The sequence below is a fragment of the Nematolebias whitei genome, chromosome 20 (genome assembly GCF_014905685.2).
Source record: "Nematolebias whitei isolate Nwh7 chromosome 20, NemWhi1, whole genome shotgun sequence".
Lineage (NCBI taxonomy): Eukaryota > Metazoa > Chordata > Actinopteri > Cyprinodontiformes > Rivulidae > Nematolebias > Nematolebias whitei.
In genome coordinates, this window is record NC_056517.1 from 29375159 (window position 1) to 29395166 (window position 20008).

General features: G+C 39.2%; 1 protein-coding gene across 1 annotated transcript in view; it reads left to right on the top strand.

The window, feature by feature from the left end:
* Positions 1 to 20008, top strand: part of drd3 (dopamine receptor D3) — a 38035-nt gene that overhangs the window by 2402 nt on the left and 15625 nt on the right. Inside the window, exons 2-4 of the mRNA XM_037694146.1 lie at positions 11099 to 11211; positions 14899 to 15035; positions 18693 to 18886. Of these exons, the coding sequence (XP_037550074.1) occupies positions 11099 to 11211; positions 14899 to 15035; positions 18693 to 18886 (444 nt within the window). The remainder of the gene's footprint in view (positions 1 to 11098; positions 11212 to 14898; positions 15036 to 18692; positions 18887 to 20008) is intronic.

Genomic DNA, 20008 nt, shown 5'->3' on the forward strand with positions numbered 1-20008 from the left:
AATTTTGAGGAAAGAGATTCATTTAATACAATTTGGAATAAGGCTGTAACAAAATGTGGAAAAAGTGAATATTTTCCAGATGCTCTTTGTCCTTTTTATGTAGATAAATATTAAACATGTATAGAAATTGATCTATACAATCTTTTTCCTTTAGTGCTTTTTATTCTGCTCCTATAATTTGCATTGCTGCATGCATACCTCTTTTTTTTTTTAGCAAATTTATTATTTGATATTTAATATAGATGTACGGTATATTTCTTTAACTGGTAATAATTTTAGCTCCAAAACCAGTTTATTTGTTAAAGTACATCTTCGTCCTAATTGGAGATAACCACTCAATGAGAGCTCTGAAGGAATAAAGGTTAAATAGAAAACGGCTGTTTGTCTTCGTTGATCTTTATTTTTCCGCTAATTGTTAATTTCCTCAGCATCCCACGCCGCGTTAACTGCTGCTCAGCAACCTTGTTATGTGTACAGGAGTGCATGGGCCTCAGGCATCCATATTTCATCAACGCAGTATGCAAAACACCGAAGATGAACTGAGTTTTGACACACAGGCATGTTCGTGTGTGTGTGGAAGGATAGCCTTGAAGGGACAGAGTGTGTTGTCCAAGGACAGATTTACCCATGAGGTCAAAAAATAATCTGGTTTAAGCCCACTTCTGTTTAACAAGCAGACAACCCTCTGGATAAAATTTGATCTGTCTCAGCAGAAGGTATTGTTACAGGACACAGAATATTCAACAGCACGTCAACTTGGGTGGATAAAAAAAGAATTGGGCAAAAGCTTAAAAAGATTAAAAACTATTGCATCCTATGAATGGTAACTTAATGTAGCCACAAACCATGACTGAAGTTAGTCATGAGTTTAACCTCCTTGTGTGCAGTCACGCTGCTAGAGAATGTGCTTTGTTTTTAATTTCAGTGCACATGTTGCCATTTGGAATTCAGTGGGGGAGATTGTAATCCCACACGGACTAAAGCTTTAAAATAAAAGTGCAACATAAAGTTTCTGAATGTGCTCATTTCAGCTAAATGTAAAGAAGTGTTTTATCTTAAGTGAGGGGGAGAAAAACATTCAATCTCAACTCTGCAAAAACATGTTTCCTCATAAGTTATACCAGTCAACAGTTGAGCTGCACTAGTTGCCCAAAAGTCTCAACAAGTAGTTTTTTAAAGCACCAGTGGACCACACTGTCAGAGAAATTGTATTTCCTGAAAAAAAATGCAGTGTGGCTGCTTATTGCAGAACAACACTCTGAAAAACAGCTTACATTAGCTAAAAGCATGCTGAAATGAAAGAACAAGCCTAAATTAGCAGGAGAATGCAGAAATAACACATATGTGCTGAATTAGATTTAAATAAGCAGAAATGAGCACAAAAATCAAGATATCAGCTAAAAAAGGCCAAAGATAGCAAAAAACTTCTAAAAAGGTAGCCGAAAAGGCAGAAAGAACTTAACATATGAGAAGGAAGTGGAAAAAGCTTAAATGAGCTATTAAAAAAAAAAAGTGGAATTACCTGAAAAGCTTAAATTTGCATTTTAGGCAGTAGCTGAAATAGCAGGAAATAAATTAAACTAGCTGAAAAGACTGAAATTAGCATAAAGAAGTTAATTAGGCTGAAAGTAGCAGGAATTACCAAGAAAACTTGAATGTATCTGAAAACGGCTGAAATTGGCTAAGAAATTTCTAAAAAGGAAGCTGAAAATGTAGAACAAGCTTAAATTAGCCTGAATGGACTGCACTTATATAGCGCCTTTCTATCTTATCAAGACACTCAAAGCGCTTTACAACACAATCTGTGCCTCATTTACCCGTTCACACAGCACTCTACTAGATCTCTACAAAGACTGAACAAATCATTCTAAAGAGACTAATCAGTGATTTATCACATTCATACAACGATGGGACACACATCGGAGGCTATGAGGGGTTCAATGTCTTGCCCAGGGACACTTTGGCATGTGACTGCTGGTGGATTTGAACCCCCAACTCTTGCCTTGGACGACGACTGCTCTAACCACTCAGCCACAGCCGCCCCATAAGAAAGCAGAAATAACACTTTGGCCCAGTTAGGCTGAAAGAAGCAGAAATTATCAGAAAAAAGCTTAAATTACTAAAAGAAAAAAAAAATGCTGAAAAGTAGCTAAAAGTGCAGAAAGAAGCTGAAATTACATTAAGGAGGAAGTGGACAGAGTACATTTTTGCTGAATTAGGCTGAAGTAAGTTGAAATGAGTGCAAAAAATGTGGAATTAGTTGAAAAAAACTTCATTAGCATAAAAACAGCTACCGGTACAAAGTAGCTGAAATAGTAGAGAAAGCTTAAACTTGCAGAAAACAAGCTGAAAGGAGCATAAGAAGCTGAAATTAGCAGAAATAACTTAGAAGAAGCACAAAAATGTTGTAGTTGGCAGAACGAATCTGAAAGGAGCACAAAACAGCTGAAATGAGCTGAAATTAAATTTGCACACGGAAGCTGAAAGAAGCCAAGGTTGTAAACAGTTTGTTGAACTAGTGCAGCAAAATATTGAACTTGAGACCAAACATGCAAATGCTGCTGTGAACATGTCGCTTGATATCCAAGGCAACCAATAAATACACAAATGGCTTTCCATAGTGGTCTTTGCCAGAAACATGGTGATCACTCTCTCTGCCCTCGGCAGAAACAAATCAAGTGTCCTTGTGTAATTCCTCCTAGGATGGTTGAGTTGAGCTATGACATAAACCTGAGCAAAATGGCCGTATTGGCAGCAGCGAATGAGCACACAACTCATTCTAAATGATGTTTCTCAGCCTCTAAATATATTACCTATCTGTGGAAATGGCTTCATTTGTAGGGAGGAAGTCAGTCTGCTTCCTGTTTCGTCAGGTGTTTTGTTTCACACACTCTAATAAGATCAGACAGAAAGAATGAAATTCAAACTCCCCCAGAGTGAATCATTTACAAAGTTCAGACAGCAGCTGGGAAAAGGTTTTGTGGATGAATGAGCGTAAAATGCAGCTTTAAGTTGATTTAAAGCATTTGGAAGAGAAAAAAAACTAAGTGAAAGCAGGACAGTTTGGACCATGTTTTCCTGTCAAAGTGGTTTATCATCATGGATACATATTGGTCTAACATGTTAAAAAATAAACTTAAGATCAAAATTACCAACCATAAAGAGCTAGATTTTTTTTTTTTTTTTTTTTTTAATGGCACAAAACTAAAATGTTAGTCTGAATTAAAAAAAAAAATCAACTGTAGATGGGTTTGAAGATTGTTTTTATTATAAAGAAGCAAAAAAAAATCTCAGATTTAAGTTTTCTATGCATGAATGGATTGAAATTTCACCTTTTTTGAAGAACTGATCAGCTGGAAAGTTTTAGCAGTTGGGGATGGAAACAAGACGTGTATATCGTTTCAACTCGCGTAATTAATACGGAATTATTTTAATCCATATTGTATTGCCAGGCTGTAAAACAGGTTTAATTTTGTATTTTATTTTAAGGACGAGTTACATTTTATAACGCTATAAAAAAAAAGCATGCACAAACAAAGATTTGCAACGTTTGCAATCAATAAAGAACAATCATGCTCATTTCCAAATCAATCGTTTTCCGACAGCACAAAAAACAACTTAATTTTCAACCCAACTCATTTTGAGAAAACTGTCTTTTCTCACCTTTAAACGTCATCTCAGGTCTGTCAAAGGTTTCTGCACCTGCTGAGCCTTTTAACAGAGATGCCTCCCTGCTGACAGCACAGGGACATCTGTGGAGCCCCACTGAGCCAACATTTTCTCTCTGTGGAAACATTAAATACATGCTTCCCTTTCCCAGTGTGCAAGACTCACCGACAGATAAGATTTTATTGTCAGGAACTGGATTTTAAACTAAGACTGAGCCTCGTGTTTTTACTCAATGAGACTCTGTGCCATGCACACAGCTAAATGCACTTTTGGCCATTCTAAACTTCACTGAGTACAGGCAGAAGCTGATTAAATTGTATTAATTTCACTAATTAGTAAATGACAGAAGTAGAGATTGAAGGCTGGAAGAAATCAGAGAAGAGCCAGAATCCTGGGGAGCTGAAGCAGCGGAGCAGAAACACTGCAAACAAAAGAAATCCCAAGGATTAATAATTAGAATACCAACAGAGCGGCAAAAAAACCCACAGGATGTGGCTGGAGCGTGACGAACACCCTGAACTCCTGCTACGACGAGGCAGTGAGCCGCTCGCAGAGCAGGCATGTTGCAAGAGGCTAATCGTGGAAAGGCTGCAGCTGGACAGCAGCTCCACAGGTGTTTCCACTCCTGCAATTAAGCAGAAGCAGAGAAAATGGAGGCACTTGAGGACCGGAGGAGCAGAAGGAGGAGGTTGGAGAATGTTTCTGCAAATTATGTATGAGTGTTGCAGTGCTCTGAGTCAGATAAGACTGATTTTTTTTTTTTTTTTTTAATCTCAAAATCTCAACTTGGCCTCATAACTGGTTGCATAACACAACAGAAAGTGTATTTATTTTTATGTCAAATGATATTTTTCCCAACACTGATGTAGTTTTCGTGCCCAAATCTGTCCTTACACAGACATAAGCAAAAACGCTAACATCTAACTTTCATTTTTCGAAGGCAGGCAATTATAAAACACAGAATTTTAATTACCGTATTTTCCGCCGTATAGGTCGCATCAGTCCAAATATGTCTAATAAAGTGGAAAAAAACATAAATACGTCGCTTCGCCGTATAAGTCGCATCTATTATGCGTCACCGCTGACAACCTGGAAATGTGGGCTGGTGTTGTGCCGAAAATCGATTGGCTGTCAAATGGCGGTCACGGGTTTGTGCACGAGAGGACTTTAACAAGAATTTAACAAGATAAACACTTAAAAACAATTATTTGTTTGCTCAGAATTATATGAAAGGTGTGTCTCAGTTGAACTTTTACTTAATAAATACACTTTAATGGTCAAGTTAGCTGCATTTTGCCGGGGCAGCACAGTGAAATAAAGCTGATTTGACGGTTGCTTCAGGCATGATCCCAGAGCTGGAAGAAGGTGGCAGACTGTGGCAAGCTGATTGTGTCATTAGCCACTTTTACCTTATTACATGACACAATGGCATGCCATACTACTCGAGTGCCATCTAGCGGCTGAAAATGGTAGTGTTCAATATTTTCAATGTCAGAATGAATGAAAATGGTCATATCTCAGCCAAAAATTGGTTTATAAATATGGGAAACAAAACATAAATAAGTCGTCGTGCAAAAAACTGTGACTTATAGGCCAAAAAATATGGTAAGTGTCAAAGCTGCATCTTGTGCATCGTGTCTAGTGCATTTCCTCTGTTTAGAAAACGAACACGTCAAGATTTCCTCTATGCCTTGTTTTCCAACATGTAATGAGTCATTTTCATCTTAAAAAAAAACACCTTCATGAGGATTTCAATAATGACATTAAGATTTCTGTTCCACATGTGCCTCAGAATAAACACCAATAAACACCAGAAAAGCATTAGGTAATATGAGTTGTGGGTGAAATAATGCAACTTTGTGAAAAACTGGCAGCAGCAACATGATACGCACATTAGACATTTGAAGAAGAGATAGTTCACACAGACATAAGTACCAAGAAAACAGACAAAATTTAGTGTGGGAGCACCATAACAGTCAAAAAACATATATAGAGGCAGTGGATGGGGCAGATATGTGGAGTGTGTGGTTTATAAATCCCTGGGAACAGTTTACAACCCCCTACACACGGATAACAAAATTGAGGGCACGGTGTGTAAATGGTGGGAATCGATTTCCCCAACCCCTATTTCTTCTCGCTGTTGGCAAAAGGTGAGCTTGTGAGCGCACAAGCTCAGGAGTCTGCAGCAAAGCCAAAACAAAAATTTAACCTTGTGCTATATCTGAACTTGAAGGTGGACCTTTATACTTTGAAAAACAAAAAAAATGTCTGATTTGGATGTAATCTGGCTTGCATGCAGACTAGAGATGGGCTTGCTTGCATAAGTTGTGGCAGCTTGACATAGGGGCATTGTGTTATCAGGCAGTTGCTGGACTGTGCAACAGTCAATCAAAGCTGTGAGTGAAGATCATCAGACACAGAGATTACCTAATATATACATTAGACAACAGCTCTTGACAATGTTTTGTAAGGGATGTTGGTGCTAATCCTTGCATTATGATGTAGGGAGTGATAGGGTCCATCTTCAGGTCAACTCTGGTCAAGAGACAGCACAATACAGTAGTCCCTCGATTATCATGGGGGTTACGTTCCAGACACCACCACGATAGGTGAAAAGCCACAAAGTAGGAACGATATACTTATTTCAGTATTTATATATTTTTTAAGGCTTTCCCACAATCTTGCAGTCTTCTTAACAATGTTCTAAACTCTTAAGATGTCATTTTAACAACATACATATATGTATTACTGTAACATGTTATTTGGGTACTCACCAGTGAAGATACTACAACTTGAAGGATGAGTTCAGCTTCAGGATTATTTGTGACTTTACTGCCATTTCTGTGAACTTAATAGATAGATTGTTACTCCTGACTTTGTGCTGCAAAACTATTTTTACCACATCGGTTTCTCCGCTAGTATTTGCTCCCTCCATTGTTGTTCTTTAAACTTCGTCAGAAAGCAGCGGCTGGAAGCACTGTTGGCTTCTGGGCCGTGTAGTTCTTTTGACTTGCGTTACAGTATAGGCTTATTGAAAGAAAACTACAAAATGGTGAAGCCCGTCTGAATTTTTTGTTTGTTTGTTTTGAGTCCTATTGGTTGGTTCCCAATCCCGTAACTTTTTATCCCGTACCATCCCAATCACGTGACGTTAGTAATATTTAAGTTGACAATTGTGTGTTGTGTACAATCTTACGTTGAAAACACACAAAAGAGTGAATCTGCGAATGTCGAACCGCGAAGTATCGAGGGACTACTATACTATGTCAGTAACATCCTGAGTCCTTAGTGAGCTACCACTCTAGTACTGTTGTGCCCCGCCTTGTTTAGCTGATGTAGTCGCTGTCTGGGTGTATGAGAAGACCTTAAGTTTAACTGCCATATTGTTACTGTATGTTCTACAGTCCAAAAATAAATGTTGGAGTCTTTTTGGGCCTTTTCAGTCGCTGCACCCAGACTGTGGAACCAACTTCCTCATGCCTGGCACTCCATCACTGACCTGTGCCTTTTTTAAATCTAATCTTAAAACCTTTTTATTCAGGCAGGCTTTTGATACCTAGTGGCACTCTAAATTTTTGTATTGTTCTTATTGCTCTTGTATCTTTTGTACTGTGAAGCACTTTGTGCATCTTTTGGTTGTTCTGAAGGGCTCTGTAAATAAATGTGGATTGACTGCTTGCTTTAAAAAAGACAACACTTGTCCACATACAGCATGTGTCTATAGACAGCCTGCATCATGTTGAGGTCCTCTTAAGAGGACAAAAGGACAAAACACCCATACACAGAGTGGTGTAGTGTATACAGTCCAGTGCAGCGAGGACTGTCCAGACCTCTACATTGGAGAAACTAAACAGCCTCTTCACAGACGCATGGCTCAACACAGGAGAGCCACCTCCTCTGGACAAGACTCAGCTGTTCACCTCCACCTCACGGATAAGGGACACTCATTTGAGGACCAAAATGTGCATTTTTTGGTCCAAGAACACAGATGGTTTGAGAGGGGGTGAAGGAAGCAATTTATGTAAAAAGAGAAAAAAAACATCTCTTAACAGAGGAGGAGGCCTCAGATTTCAAGTTTCAAAACTTAAGCCCCCAGTATACTCCCACGTATGTCCATCCACACGTACGTACATGCGTACAGTACGCAGAGGGTTCAGACTTTATACTCGAGCGTCCACCCTGAACGTCTGCAGACCAGCTCCACAGACAAGGGGCGTTTACCTTCGGGAGGTCACCGATTGGTCATTTGCTGACACGCCTACTGGATTGATTGACAGGTCGGGATTTTTTTTTTTTAAATGAGTGCTGGCAGCTGCAGCTGTGTTCTGTGTTTATATGTTGTTAATAAAAAGATCTAAAAAAACAAAACATAGAGCACTGGCCCTGCAGCCCACACATCAGACCAGCCCACCAGGAAATCTCCAGACCCTCCCACAGCCATGCTGGACCTGATTTTAATTCAGTCGTGACAAATTCCTTCATTTCTCACCATTTCAGTCATGGCATCAATGGAGGAGGAAGAGATCACTTGCCTTTTGGCAAAAAAACCAAAAGAAAAGGCCAGATCAGGGTTGAAGAAGAGGAATTTAATACATTGGTGTCGCATACAAAACAGTCCGTCGCCGAACAGATTATTGTGCGACACCGAGTACACAGTCGTAAAAATTGAGCTTTGTGCAGACATGCCCTGCGGGGGTACGCTCATACCTCCGCATACGTACGTGCGTACCTCCGCGTATACTAGGGGCTTTATAATGCAGCTTTAGGATTGTTACCCAGCCAGTTTCACAACTATTAGATGGGAACAGAGGGGCCTCATCTGTGAATTAGAGTAACAAAGACCTTAAGAAACCCCTACTCTTAAGGTGTGAGGTGTGATTTGTCAATCTACATATGTATGTGTATCTTATCAGCTTTATAACTTGAATCACACACGCTCTGCTCTTTGAATTGAGAATGCTCCTCGGATGAGGAGCGAAACGTCTTTTGTTACAAATAAAGTCCAGTTGTTTTGTCTTGAATATTTATGAAGTCCTCTTATGGCCATCCAAGTCCCCCAATCTTCGTCCATTCGTGTCAGAATATAAGCACGAACATCACCTCCAACCCACTGCACATCTGCCAGATATCGAGGGCCAGTTTCAACAGCTGATTTACTGCAGGACAGAATAGAAGAGTTGTTTAAAATAAGGACCCAGTGTACGCCATTCCAAGCCAAACAGTCAACTTGTGGTCACATGGCTGCGGGATGTTCATTTTCACACACAACGCCACGAAACACATAGAGCAGAGCTCCTGGGAAACCCCTCTCGCTGCAGTATACATCACTGCACAGGTGATGTACCAGAGTCTCCACTCCATCCTTGCATCATCATTTGGCCACAAATCTACCATCAAGAAAGCGCCTCACTTTTCAGCACACAATGTCTGCACGATCTCCATCCAGGAGTTTTTGACCATTTGACAAATTTATTGTGTTTTAAAAAGAGATGCACAGCTGAATGTTCGAGTGCATTTCTTCATTGACGAACACGCCCTCAAACTTCTGGCCATACACCTATGTATACGCCTGTGACAAAAAGTTGGGGCCAGGCCTTTGTCAAGAAAGAGTGGGCGAAGCTACCCTGAGAAGAAAATGTCCCAATTTTCTTCACACAACTACATCAATGAGGTCTGATTTTGCGACTTCGAATGGAGTATGCTTCAAGTATCAAGTATGCTACAAGCTTCTGCTTTTTGGAATCGTCGGATACCTAGGATATCGACAAATTAAGAAGACATCGGCAGCAGTTTCACCTATGGTAAAGCTGCCAGCCTTATGTGAAAGATTAAATCGTGGCTCGGGCTCTAAGACTCATATGCTTAACGAGCTCAACAGCAAGCTGGATGCGATTTCTGAGAATCATAGGCCACTTACGGCTTCTGGAACGCGCCAGCATGAAGGATTCGACCTTGGAGAAAGCTAACGAGTGCGGACCGGGCGGAATGTCCACAAATCTGGCTGTTTGGATTTGCCATTGAGTGTACCAACAGAACTGAAGGCAAACAGAAATCAGAGTCTGCCTGCACAAAACAAATGTTTATCTGAATTTGGCTTCCCCGCTGGCCTTGGACAAGCTAACTTATCTCAAATTGCTCCTGGAGGATACGGAAACTAGAAGATCTGCCCCTCCCCCGAGGATATCTGTGGCCTTATCAGAATTGTGATGCTGATAGACACTGTACCATCTTATCAGAACTTTGGAACTTTCTGGAATGTCCATGGACAACTCACCGCCTCTGCTGACCTCTATGCATCAATGCATATGTCTTATGTCTATTTATGTTGCTTTTTGTGCTGAGGTCATTTCTGATCTCCCCTTTCCTCATGTTGTCACTTTCCTTATCTAAAAAAGTGGCGCCGCTGAAGTGGCTGCAGCCTAGTCTCCGAATGTATGTCTTTCTTTTGTTAATGCACTTTGGTAACAGTTCCTGTTTTAAATGTGCTATACAAATAAATTTGACTTGACTTACAGCCATATTACCTTAAAGATCAACATGTGCCTCTTCATTTCACTTTAACTCCATGGTCCATTTGGGGGCTTAGCTATTTTTTTGTCAGTGAGTGTATATGAAATAGTATTTTTGGTGTTTTATCCATCTCTATTGGATAAAATCAGAAAAACAATCCAACAGTTTTGTGTTTTGTGGCAAGCTGATGCTGTTGTTGCATTTTAACAGCTTGAACAAAAAGTTACCTTAAATGCTCAGATCTCATCCTGACCCAGTTTTCTAAGACAACTTGTGTTAATGTTAGTGAGCATTCATACTATGTGTTTGGAAGAAAAACAACTTGCACCTATAAATATCTGCTGCGAGTGAGGAGAAATCGCTGCCTATTTACACTTTTGTATACAGACTGTATGTAGCTCTGTGTAGATGTGTTCTCATTTTGGATCCGAGTGATTCAGAAACGAGGCAACGGCTCCCGAGTTCCATTTATCACTGTCAGACCGTTATTACCCGGAGGAGATGTGTGAGATTGGGGTATTGTAGGATTAGCTGTTGGTTTATGCCTTTTCGAAACAAAATATTGCCCCTTTTATGGTAATTTTACCTGTTGCTATGCTAACGCAATAAATGCTGTCCATCATGGCATCAGAGAAAGTAAGTGCTTGAGTGCAGTAAAGAATACTAATTATAAAAACACGCAAATAGGCTGGATTAAAACCTATTTTAGATCAGAGTAGAAAAGAAAAATGCTGGCAGCTCTGGATTATTTTCTATGCATGATGTCGGCCATAGCATTTCCACTCTGCCCAGTTTTCCTCCTTTCCCACCCATTTATCACCTTTACGGATGAATGCATTCAGAGGTGCGTCACACTTTATGGTGACAGGGAGGAGGAGAAAATGTGTGCTTTGCTAATCAGCCTGTCTGTCCTGTGCAGGTGGTCGGCGGTGCTTGGCTTTTCAGCCGCATCTACTGTAACATCTTTGTCACGCTGGATGTGATGATGTGCACGGCCAGCATCCTTAACCTGTGTGCCATCAGCATTGACAGGTGAGTGTGCAGAGGGCAAAAGTGTAACAACCTCACTATTTATTGTGTATGACTACAAATGTTTCCATGACATAACCTCGTGGACATTTAAACTCTTTCTGCAGCGCAATATATTGCTCATATCTTCTCAGTGTGTCAAAAATATGAACGTGACAAAACAAAGAAGTTTTCATCTAATTTCGAAACACCTTTTTGCAAAAATGTGGGGAACTGGGTTGTGTTTGAATGTTTGCTGTTCTAGATGAGCATATTTACATTATTTATTTGCTTAGTTCTCTTCTTGTGTCACAGTTAATATTTGATAAGTCTCTGAGGTCTTTGAACTTACAAGCTGCAGGCATCGAGTACAGTAAAATATAATCAACTGAAGCACAAGAACTGGAGGTGTCGAGGGATTTATTTACACAGCTCGTATTGGGACGTGAGCTAAACTGAAGAGCGCTCATAAAACTACATGATGTTCTGTTAGGCTCAAATTTGCTGTGTCTAATACTTTGAAATAATGTTCCAATTTGTTATTAATTAATAATTAGTCTTTGTCTTACAGGGGAAAAAAAGTGCAAAACCATGTTTTTCCTGTGCTGTCCATAACACGTTATAAGTTCAATTTAAGAGAAATGAAAATACTAAACATAATTATGAAACAGGGACGATTAAAAATGGCATTTTTAACCCGTGAGCTCTGTCTATATGTGTTCCACTTTAAAATAATAAAGCAAAGGCTTGCATCCAATCACTAAAATACTGGTAAACAGAAAATTAAGTAGTTTACTTGATATTTTGTTGTTGCTGAATTCCTACCAATAAATGCAAACACCTTTTATTTATTTAAACTTTTTATTGTTTTCATTGAGAACTAAGCAAGTACTTGTAATTAGTTATTAAAGAACCTTGCTGTATTTCTCAGCCATCCTCCTCCCCAGTGACACTCCAGCTCCTCCTTAGAGATCTGTGTGTTTATAAACCAGAGAGGATTAATAATCCCTCCAGTAAATTCTAGCTGTATCACGGGATTTCTTCCCTCTGGGTCATATCTCGAAAATGTCCAAAGGAAGGCGTCCAGGATGCATCCTAATTAGTTGCTCGAACCACCTCAACTGACTTATTTCACTGGTAAGGAGCAACATCTCCAATCCAAAGGATGACGGAGTTCGTCACCCTGTCTCTGAGGCTGAGCCTGGACACTGTATAATGGAAGCTCATTTCATCTTGATCTGGGATTTTTGTGTTTTTGATCCAAACCTCGTTGAGGTGAGGGTTTGAACGGAGACAAAATCATTTTATTGAGAGCGCTGTCTTTCAACTCAATTCTTTATTCACTGCGATAGACCAACACAACGCCCTCAATACCGAGGACTAGGCCCAGATACTTGAACTCCTCCACTTAAAGCAGAGACTCGTTTCTGACTCAGAGGAAACGTAGTACCTTTATCCAGTTGAGCCTCTTCACACTAGAGTTGCATTTGGGCCCAAAAAATTTGACCCGACCAGACCCAGCCCGTAGCCATCATTTCCAAACCACACCCGACCCATTGAATTAACAGTAATTACAGGTCTGACCCCCCCCCCCCCCCCCCGGCATTCTTAATTAAGCTTTGACTGCTTATATAGTTATTAACGATCGGCGGACGCGTATGGCTAAGGGGGCAGAAGATCGGCACTGAGGGGGTGTTTATCCTTTCATGACCGTCAAAGCGCATTAAATCCCTGATTCTGCCTGCATTCTGCATTATTCAGACATGGACCCTGCTCTGACATGTCGGATATTTCGTGATCTCACCTGTTTGGGTCGTCGGCTGTGCACGCCCGCTGGGTGCAGCGGCTGAATGAACGTCCATTTGGGCTGATGGATCACTGGCTGTAGTCCATCTGAAGCTTAACTGAACTTTTTACCTCTTTCAACTGGCCGGTCAGCGCGTGGTCAAATGGCCGTGTACGGCTTGAATTTATGGCAAGCCATGTTGCCATATAATTGGATCGTCGGCCAGGCGAGTCCACTGACGCAATCAAAAGTCCGACAATGACCCGGCCCACACATTAAGCACATTAATATGGCCCGACCTGGCCCTAATCCAGGTCGGGTGGGGCTGGACTCCGGGTTCGGGTTAGAAATGACAGCTCTACTTGACACTCGGTTGCGAACTGTCCCACGTTGACGCTCCTGGCCTGAAGTCACCAACAGAAGCACAATATCTGGGGTTCCCAAACCAGACACCTTCCTCTTCACGACTGCCCCTTGAAATCCATAAGAGCGCCACAAGCAGGATCAGTAGGGACAGCCCTGCCGGAGTTCAACCTGCACTGAGAACAGACTCAACATTGTGCCAAGGATATGAACTCAGCTCTCAGACTCTGTTTTAAAGCTGTTTCGTGATCTCAACAAAATCCATATTGCCCGGTTCTGAGCTGTTTATGGACATTTAGCAACATTTTGGATCAATCCACTTCCTGCAGCTGCAGACTGGTCACACAGCAAGTCACGCTGAAAGAGAGTAGCGTAGAGGCTGCTGCGCAACCAGGTCAAAACCAGAGTATTTTCAATTAAAATAAAAAAAATAATAAAAAAAAGAACTGGCATTAAAATCTTCCAAGCATGGTCTCTAACCTCTTATCTGAAATGAGTCCAGTTAGTCAAAGAAACTTTGACATTTTATTTGAGTTTCTTTTTGCCTCGCTTTCACTTGAAGTTACAATTTAAAAGCCTCACTCCAGTGTTAAGGAATAATACAGATTAGCTGGCAGGCAATTCTTCCAGCATCTTTTGTTTCTTTAATTGCACATTGTTGGAAAGCTGCTTTCATTTACAATAGCTAATTTGCACTTAAGAAATGAGATTATTTGCTGCTTATTTGTTCTTGAGTGAACAACAGCCCTACAGCTTCCATGGTTTTTGAAGTTCCAAATTATTTGGAGCACCAGCAGTATTTATTATCTTATGTGACATTCCACTTTTATCTACTTAACAGCCTTTTGTATGTATAAGTTTTATAGTGATGTTTTTTTTCAGACAACAAAAGAAATTCTCTCCTCAAGCCCAAGGTGAAACCAGTCATGAAAGCACTCAGTAAAAAGCAGCTGAGCTGTGATTCAGAGCTGATCAACCTTGTTTTTATTGTAACATAAAGCAGCGCTCCATCTATAAACCCTGTGCGTAATACTTTTACCGCCGCTTTTTTATTTATTTCCACTTTTCTTTAACCAGAAACATCAATGGCATGAGAGTAACAGAGGAGAAAAATGGAGTGTTTTAGGTTAAAGTTGGTGTCTGTGTGGCTTCCGGATTCACGCTGGGTTTTTACCCGAAGCTGGACCGGAGTAATTATTCTGATGAGAATAAACAATGATGACAGTTATCTGGCTCTAAACAACAAAACATCACATCCAGTTTGGGTTGAAGTCCAGCATAATTGCTGTTTCTTCACAGCTACTGCTAAACCCAGTTTCCCCTGCGCTCATTATACTGGTGGTGTATAGTGTGCTGATTAACTCTTAAATCAAAGAGCTCTTTTTGGGGTTTTTGCTGAATTCCCAAATTGTCTGTAAATAAAAGTGCCTGATGTAACTCTCTATTTTTGGTTTTGTATTATCTCTCGCTCTCTGTAGGGTATTTTTTTCTAATTATTGTATCAGCACTTTTTTAATGTCACCGCCTAAATCCGCCGTACACACTAATGCGTACATTTGCAGGTATACAGCAGTGGTGATGCCCGTTTTGTACAACACGACTCATCGCTCGAGGAAGAGAGTTTTTGCAATGATCGCCACAGTGTGGGTTCTTGCATTCACCGTCTCCTGTCCTCTGCTGTTTGGCTTCAACACCACAGGTCAGAGCTAAAGCAGCGTTTTACCTTCTGTCCAGATATGTCCCAGTTAAATAAGTTTCATTAAAATCTCTCCATCATGAGATATTTTGGGAACAGACACACACAAAAACACACCACAAGCAGACAACATTATAAACTAGAGAAATTGCATTTCCTGCTAAAATGTAGTGCGAATGCTTATTGCTGAATAATTTGCTGAAAAACAGCTGAAATTAGCTAAAAAAAATAAATAAAAGCATGCTGAAATGTAGCTGAAATGGAAGAACAAGCCTAAATTAGCAGAAGAAATTTAAAAAAAAATATAACACATATTTGCTGAAAATGGTTTAAATATTCAGAAATTAGCAGAAAATTTAAAGTAGTTTTTTTTTAAAAGCTGACATTAGCCAAAAAAAAAAAATGTCTGAAAAGTAGCTGAAAGGCAGAAAGGAGCTTAAACTGCTAGGAAGAAGTGGAAAGAGCTGAAATGAGCTTAAAAAAAAAGGAATTTGCTGAAAAAGCTAAAATTAGTTTAAAAACAGCTAAATAGTAGCTGAAGTAGAATAAATATCTGAAACTAGCATAATTAAACTGAACAGAGCATAACAAACTGAAAATAGCAGAAAAAAATTATTTAGTCTGAAAATAGCAAAAATTACAACGAAAAACTTGATTTATCTGGAAACAGTTGAAATGAGCTAAAAATGCTAAAAACTTAAAAGATATAATGAGCAAAAAAAATAGCAGAAGGCAGTAGAGAGAGCACAATTGTGCCCAATTGGCTGAAAGAAGCAAAGATGAGTGGGAATTGTCTGAAAAAAGGTGAAATTAGCAATAAAACAGCTTAAAAGTAGCTACAAAAGAAGAAACAAGCTTAAATTACCCAGAGGAAGTGGAGAGAGCACATTTTAGCTGAATTAGGCTGAAAAAAGTTTAAATGAGTGCAAAAAATGTGGACTAAATGTGGACATAAAAAGCTAAAATTAGCTTAAAAACAGTTAAATAGTAGCTGAAATAGGTGAAACTAGCATAAATGAGATGAAAGGATCATAAAAAACTTAAATTAGCAGAAAGAAGTTAAGTAGGCAGAAAGTAGCAGAAATTACAACATTTTTATTTATTTATCTGAAAACAGCTTAAATTAGCTGGTAGCTCAATATCTAGAATAAGCTTAAATTAGAAGAAGAAAACAGAAAGAATACATGTTTACACATTTATGCTGAAAGAAGCAGAAATTAGCAGAAAAACGTGGAAATTATCTGAAAAAAGGAAGAAAAAAACAGCTGAAAAGTAGCTAAAAAGGCAGAAAGAAGCTTAAATTACCAGAGGTGGAGATATCTTTTTTTTTTTTTTTTTGCTGAATTAGACTGAAAAAAGTTAAAATGAGTGCAAAAAATGTGAAATTAGCTGAAAAAGCTAAAATTAACAACAACAAAAAACCCAGCTAAATAGTAGCTGACATAGCAGAAAAAGCTGTAACTTGCACAAATATGCTAAAAGGAGCATAACAAGCTGAAATCAGCAGAAAGAATTTAGAAGAAGCACAAAAATGTTGTAGTTAGCAGAAAGAATCAGAAAGGATCACAAAAGTAGCTTAAACGTCCTTGTATGTCCTTGTAGCATCATGTTAACATGTTAACCTTTGTCAAGTCTGAGGACACGACAGCAGATGTTGTTTAAGAAGAACCTGCGTTATGAAGATGTCTGTTCACTGAGCAGACAGGGCGAACTATCCTGTTAATGCCGTGTTATCCGAGACATGATTAGTGAGGAAAGAGTGGGGGAGAAAGAAAAACCTTTCAGCCTCCAAACTGAATTGCAGTTTCACATTTTCCTTCAAAGTCTCTCACTTGATAGAAAAAAGAGAACTGCAGAGAATCTGTCACAACAAAACAACTTTAATGATAATAGCACCCGAATAAGATTAAGTTTTAACAACATTATAATCAGATTAGCTCAAATAAAAAGGCTAATTTAAACGAGTTATTGGCATTTTATTAGAGAAAAAGTTCTGTTGTAGAACAGGAAATGTATTTGATATGGTTGGCTAAAGTTCAGAGTGAAACTTCTGCTGAAATTGCATATAAATTTCTCAAACTGCCCCTTGAAATTTCTCATGTTTTGCTAGTTGCAAGTTTAATCTGTTAGTCAAACCGTTTGCAAATAAGAGAGAAGCTGCTGATTATCATATGTCCATCAGCTGTGACCGCAGGTTGCCACGGTGACGTTAAATAAAGACTAAAAAATCACTAAATGTTCGACTCAAGCAGCTGCGTTTTTCATTTTTCAGAAAAACTAACTCTGAAATGGAAACTATGAGTAGCCCGGAGCGTTTTCACACACATTGATGTGAGCGTCAGTGTTTTACTGCCATTTGTCGACTTCTGTTGCAAAAAGTGTTTTAAGTCTGTTAGCTTAGAGGGTTACAAAACTTTAAGGTGTGAAAAAAGACGACATTTTGGTGTAAAAATTGTGCCTGTCGAAGTTAAATTGTCTTTAATTAGACCGGTTAATGAAACTTTTTATTAAATTTTCAGCTTTCCCTAAGTCAGGGCTATTCAACTGGTGGTCCGGGGGCCAAATCAGGCCCTCGGGTGAGCTCAGTTCGGCCCACCAATGGTTTCATTTTTAAATAAAACTAGATTTTAAACCATAAAGCAAACTTACTGACAATAACTGCTGATGTCCAGCCCCTGAGTTCTTGCTTTCAGTAACTATGGCCCCCTGAGTAATTTAGTTGACTAGTCCGGCCCTTGGTTTAATTTAAACTAAGGTTTTCCTTTAGGACTTTGCAGATGACCTGAGACTTAAAGGGACACCCAGTCCAGTCTGAGGCCCTTCCTGCAGGAATACCATATTGTGCATTATCTACCCAAATAACTGTTTTCTGGCTAAATACATGAAATAAGAAAGTATAACATGGAGTTTCTTTCAAACCAAACATTTGCTGTAATGCGTTTTCCTTTTTTTTTTTTTTTCCAAGCACGAACACCCACATCTAAACAATTTATTATGAGACTTCTCAACTATTGTGGTTCCAAAAGACAACAATAAACTGCACAACAACGAGCATTAGTCAAGCACATAATTGAGCTGCTCGCTGCCAGTTAAAGACTTGTTTTAGAATCCATGAAAACAATGGCTGTTGATTGCAGGAACTCTGTTGTTCTGTCGGACGGCTCGATTCGTGCTCGATCAGGTGCAGAATGCGTTGTTTCAGGGAAGCAGTGAGCTGAACAGGAGGAGCTTTGCAAGTCAAACATAAAACAGCTTTGTTATACGAGAAAGATATCTAGAAACCATTTGGAGACAAGACCAAAAAATACTTTACTATATGGGTTTTTTTCTCTGCAGTATTGGAGTTTTGTGGTACATTTTACAGCTGAGGTCAGAGCCAGTTATTCTGCCATTAGCTTCAATTTACAGCTCTATTAGCTCACCTGAGGAGTTTTTCTCTGGAATTTTGATTTAATAAACTGCTCCAGAGAGTCTTTTATCATGAATTCACAGTACTTTACTGTCATATTAGTTGTGCGCTCCATATTAAAGAGCACAAACGATTGAGGTCGTTTAAAAAGCCAAGATAATTCTCTGGGATCAGAGGTCCGCTCCAGCTGTAAAATGGATCTCGTGAACCGGAGGTTGCTTTTCCAAAAAGATCTGTTCGTTTTACTGCAGATGACCCCAGAGTGTGCTCCATCTCCAACCCCGACTTTGTGATTTATTCCTCCGTGGTGTCCTTCTACCTGCCATTTATCGTCACCCTGCTCGTATACATCCGCATCTACGTCTTCCTCAGGATGAGGAGGAAGAGGATCACCTTCGGGCAGGCCAGCGGAAAAGTGCAGCCTGGCTCCACCCAGCTGTCCGTGGTGAGGCTCATTTTAAATTCATTTTCTGTTTTTGATGAGGTTTAGACTTTTACAGAAATATGGTACTATGATACAAAGTTAGTCGACCTTTATTAAAGTGTTTATACTTAGTTATTTTATGACTACCAAGCAAAGGCTTTATAAAAGTCTATTTTTGGCACGTCATACCAAATAATGTGTTGATAATGTTCAAATCATTATTTTCATTTTTAACAGTAAACGATGTTTTCATAAACTGCTATTAAAGATTTTAAATTGCAGTGTCTTAAGACTAGCCATTAGCCCTGTCAGACTATGTACAACAGGTAAGATATTATTTGTTCACACGTTTTCCACATAAAACCACTTCAAAATTGTCAACATATCAGTTACATAACATTTACACACACAGTTGAGCATTTAGTATGTATTTTTATTCAAAATCTTGTGCGATATTTAGATTTTATTGTAAAAAAAAAAAAAGACCAAGTTTTATGATCCAGCTCATAATCTTTATTTCATAGTTTCATTTTTCCAAAGTTTTGTCCTGGCAGCAGCTTTATAAACATCAATTAGCCGTTGTCTTTCTCATTAACTTTCACCGGCTGTATTCACACCGATAACATTTTTATCTGTTTGACACATAGCTCATAAAAACCTCAGTGGAGACTAGGGATGCACGATATTTGATTTTTGGCTGATATCCGATATGCCGATATGTTAAAACTTATTTGGCCAATAACCAATATTTTATGTACTTTCCTTTGTCAGAACGTAGCCCTCTTATTTAGGCTTATTTGCTACAAATATTGTGTAACAGCTGTAAGAGCTGGTGACATATATTCAGTAACAGACATATAAAATGCATAGCACTTTAACTTATATTAAATGAAACATGTTAAATGTTATTTATTAGCATTAGTCACCTGCGATGCTGTCTCACTTGTGGAGGCTTGTTCCAGGTTCCTAGCTGCAGTGTTGGATCCTCTGCACTCCTGTGCATGAAGGACAGACTTTTTAAGTTCAAAGTTTATGTCTATCCATTGTGCCGTAAGACTAATCATGCTAACGGTGCTAACACGACGTTCAAACGTCTGTGGTAAAACTCACCCAAGCGTTATCGGCTATTAGCTTCTCAATGAT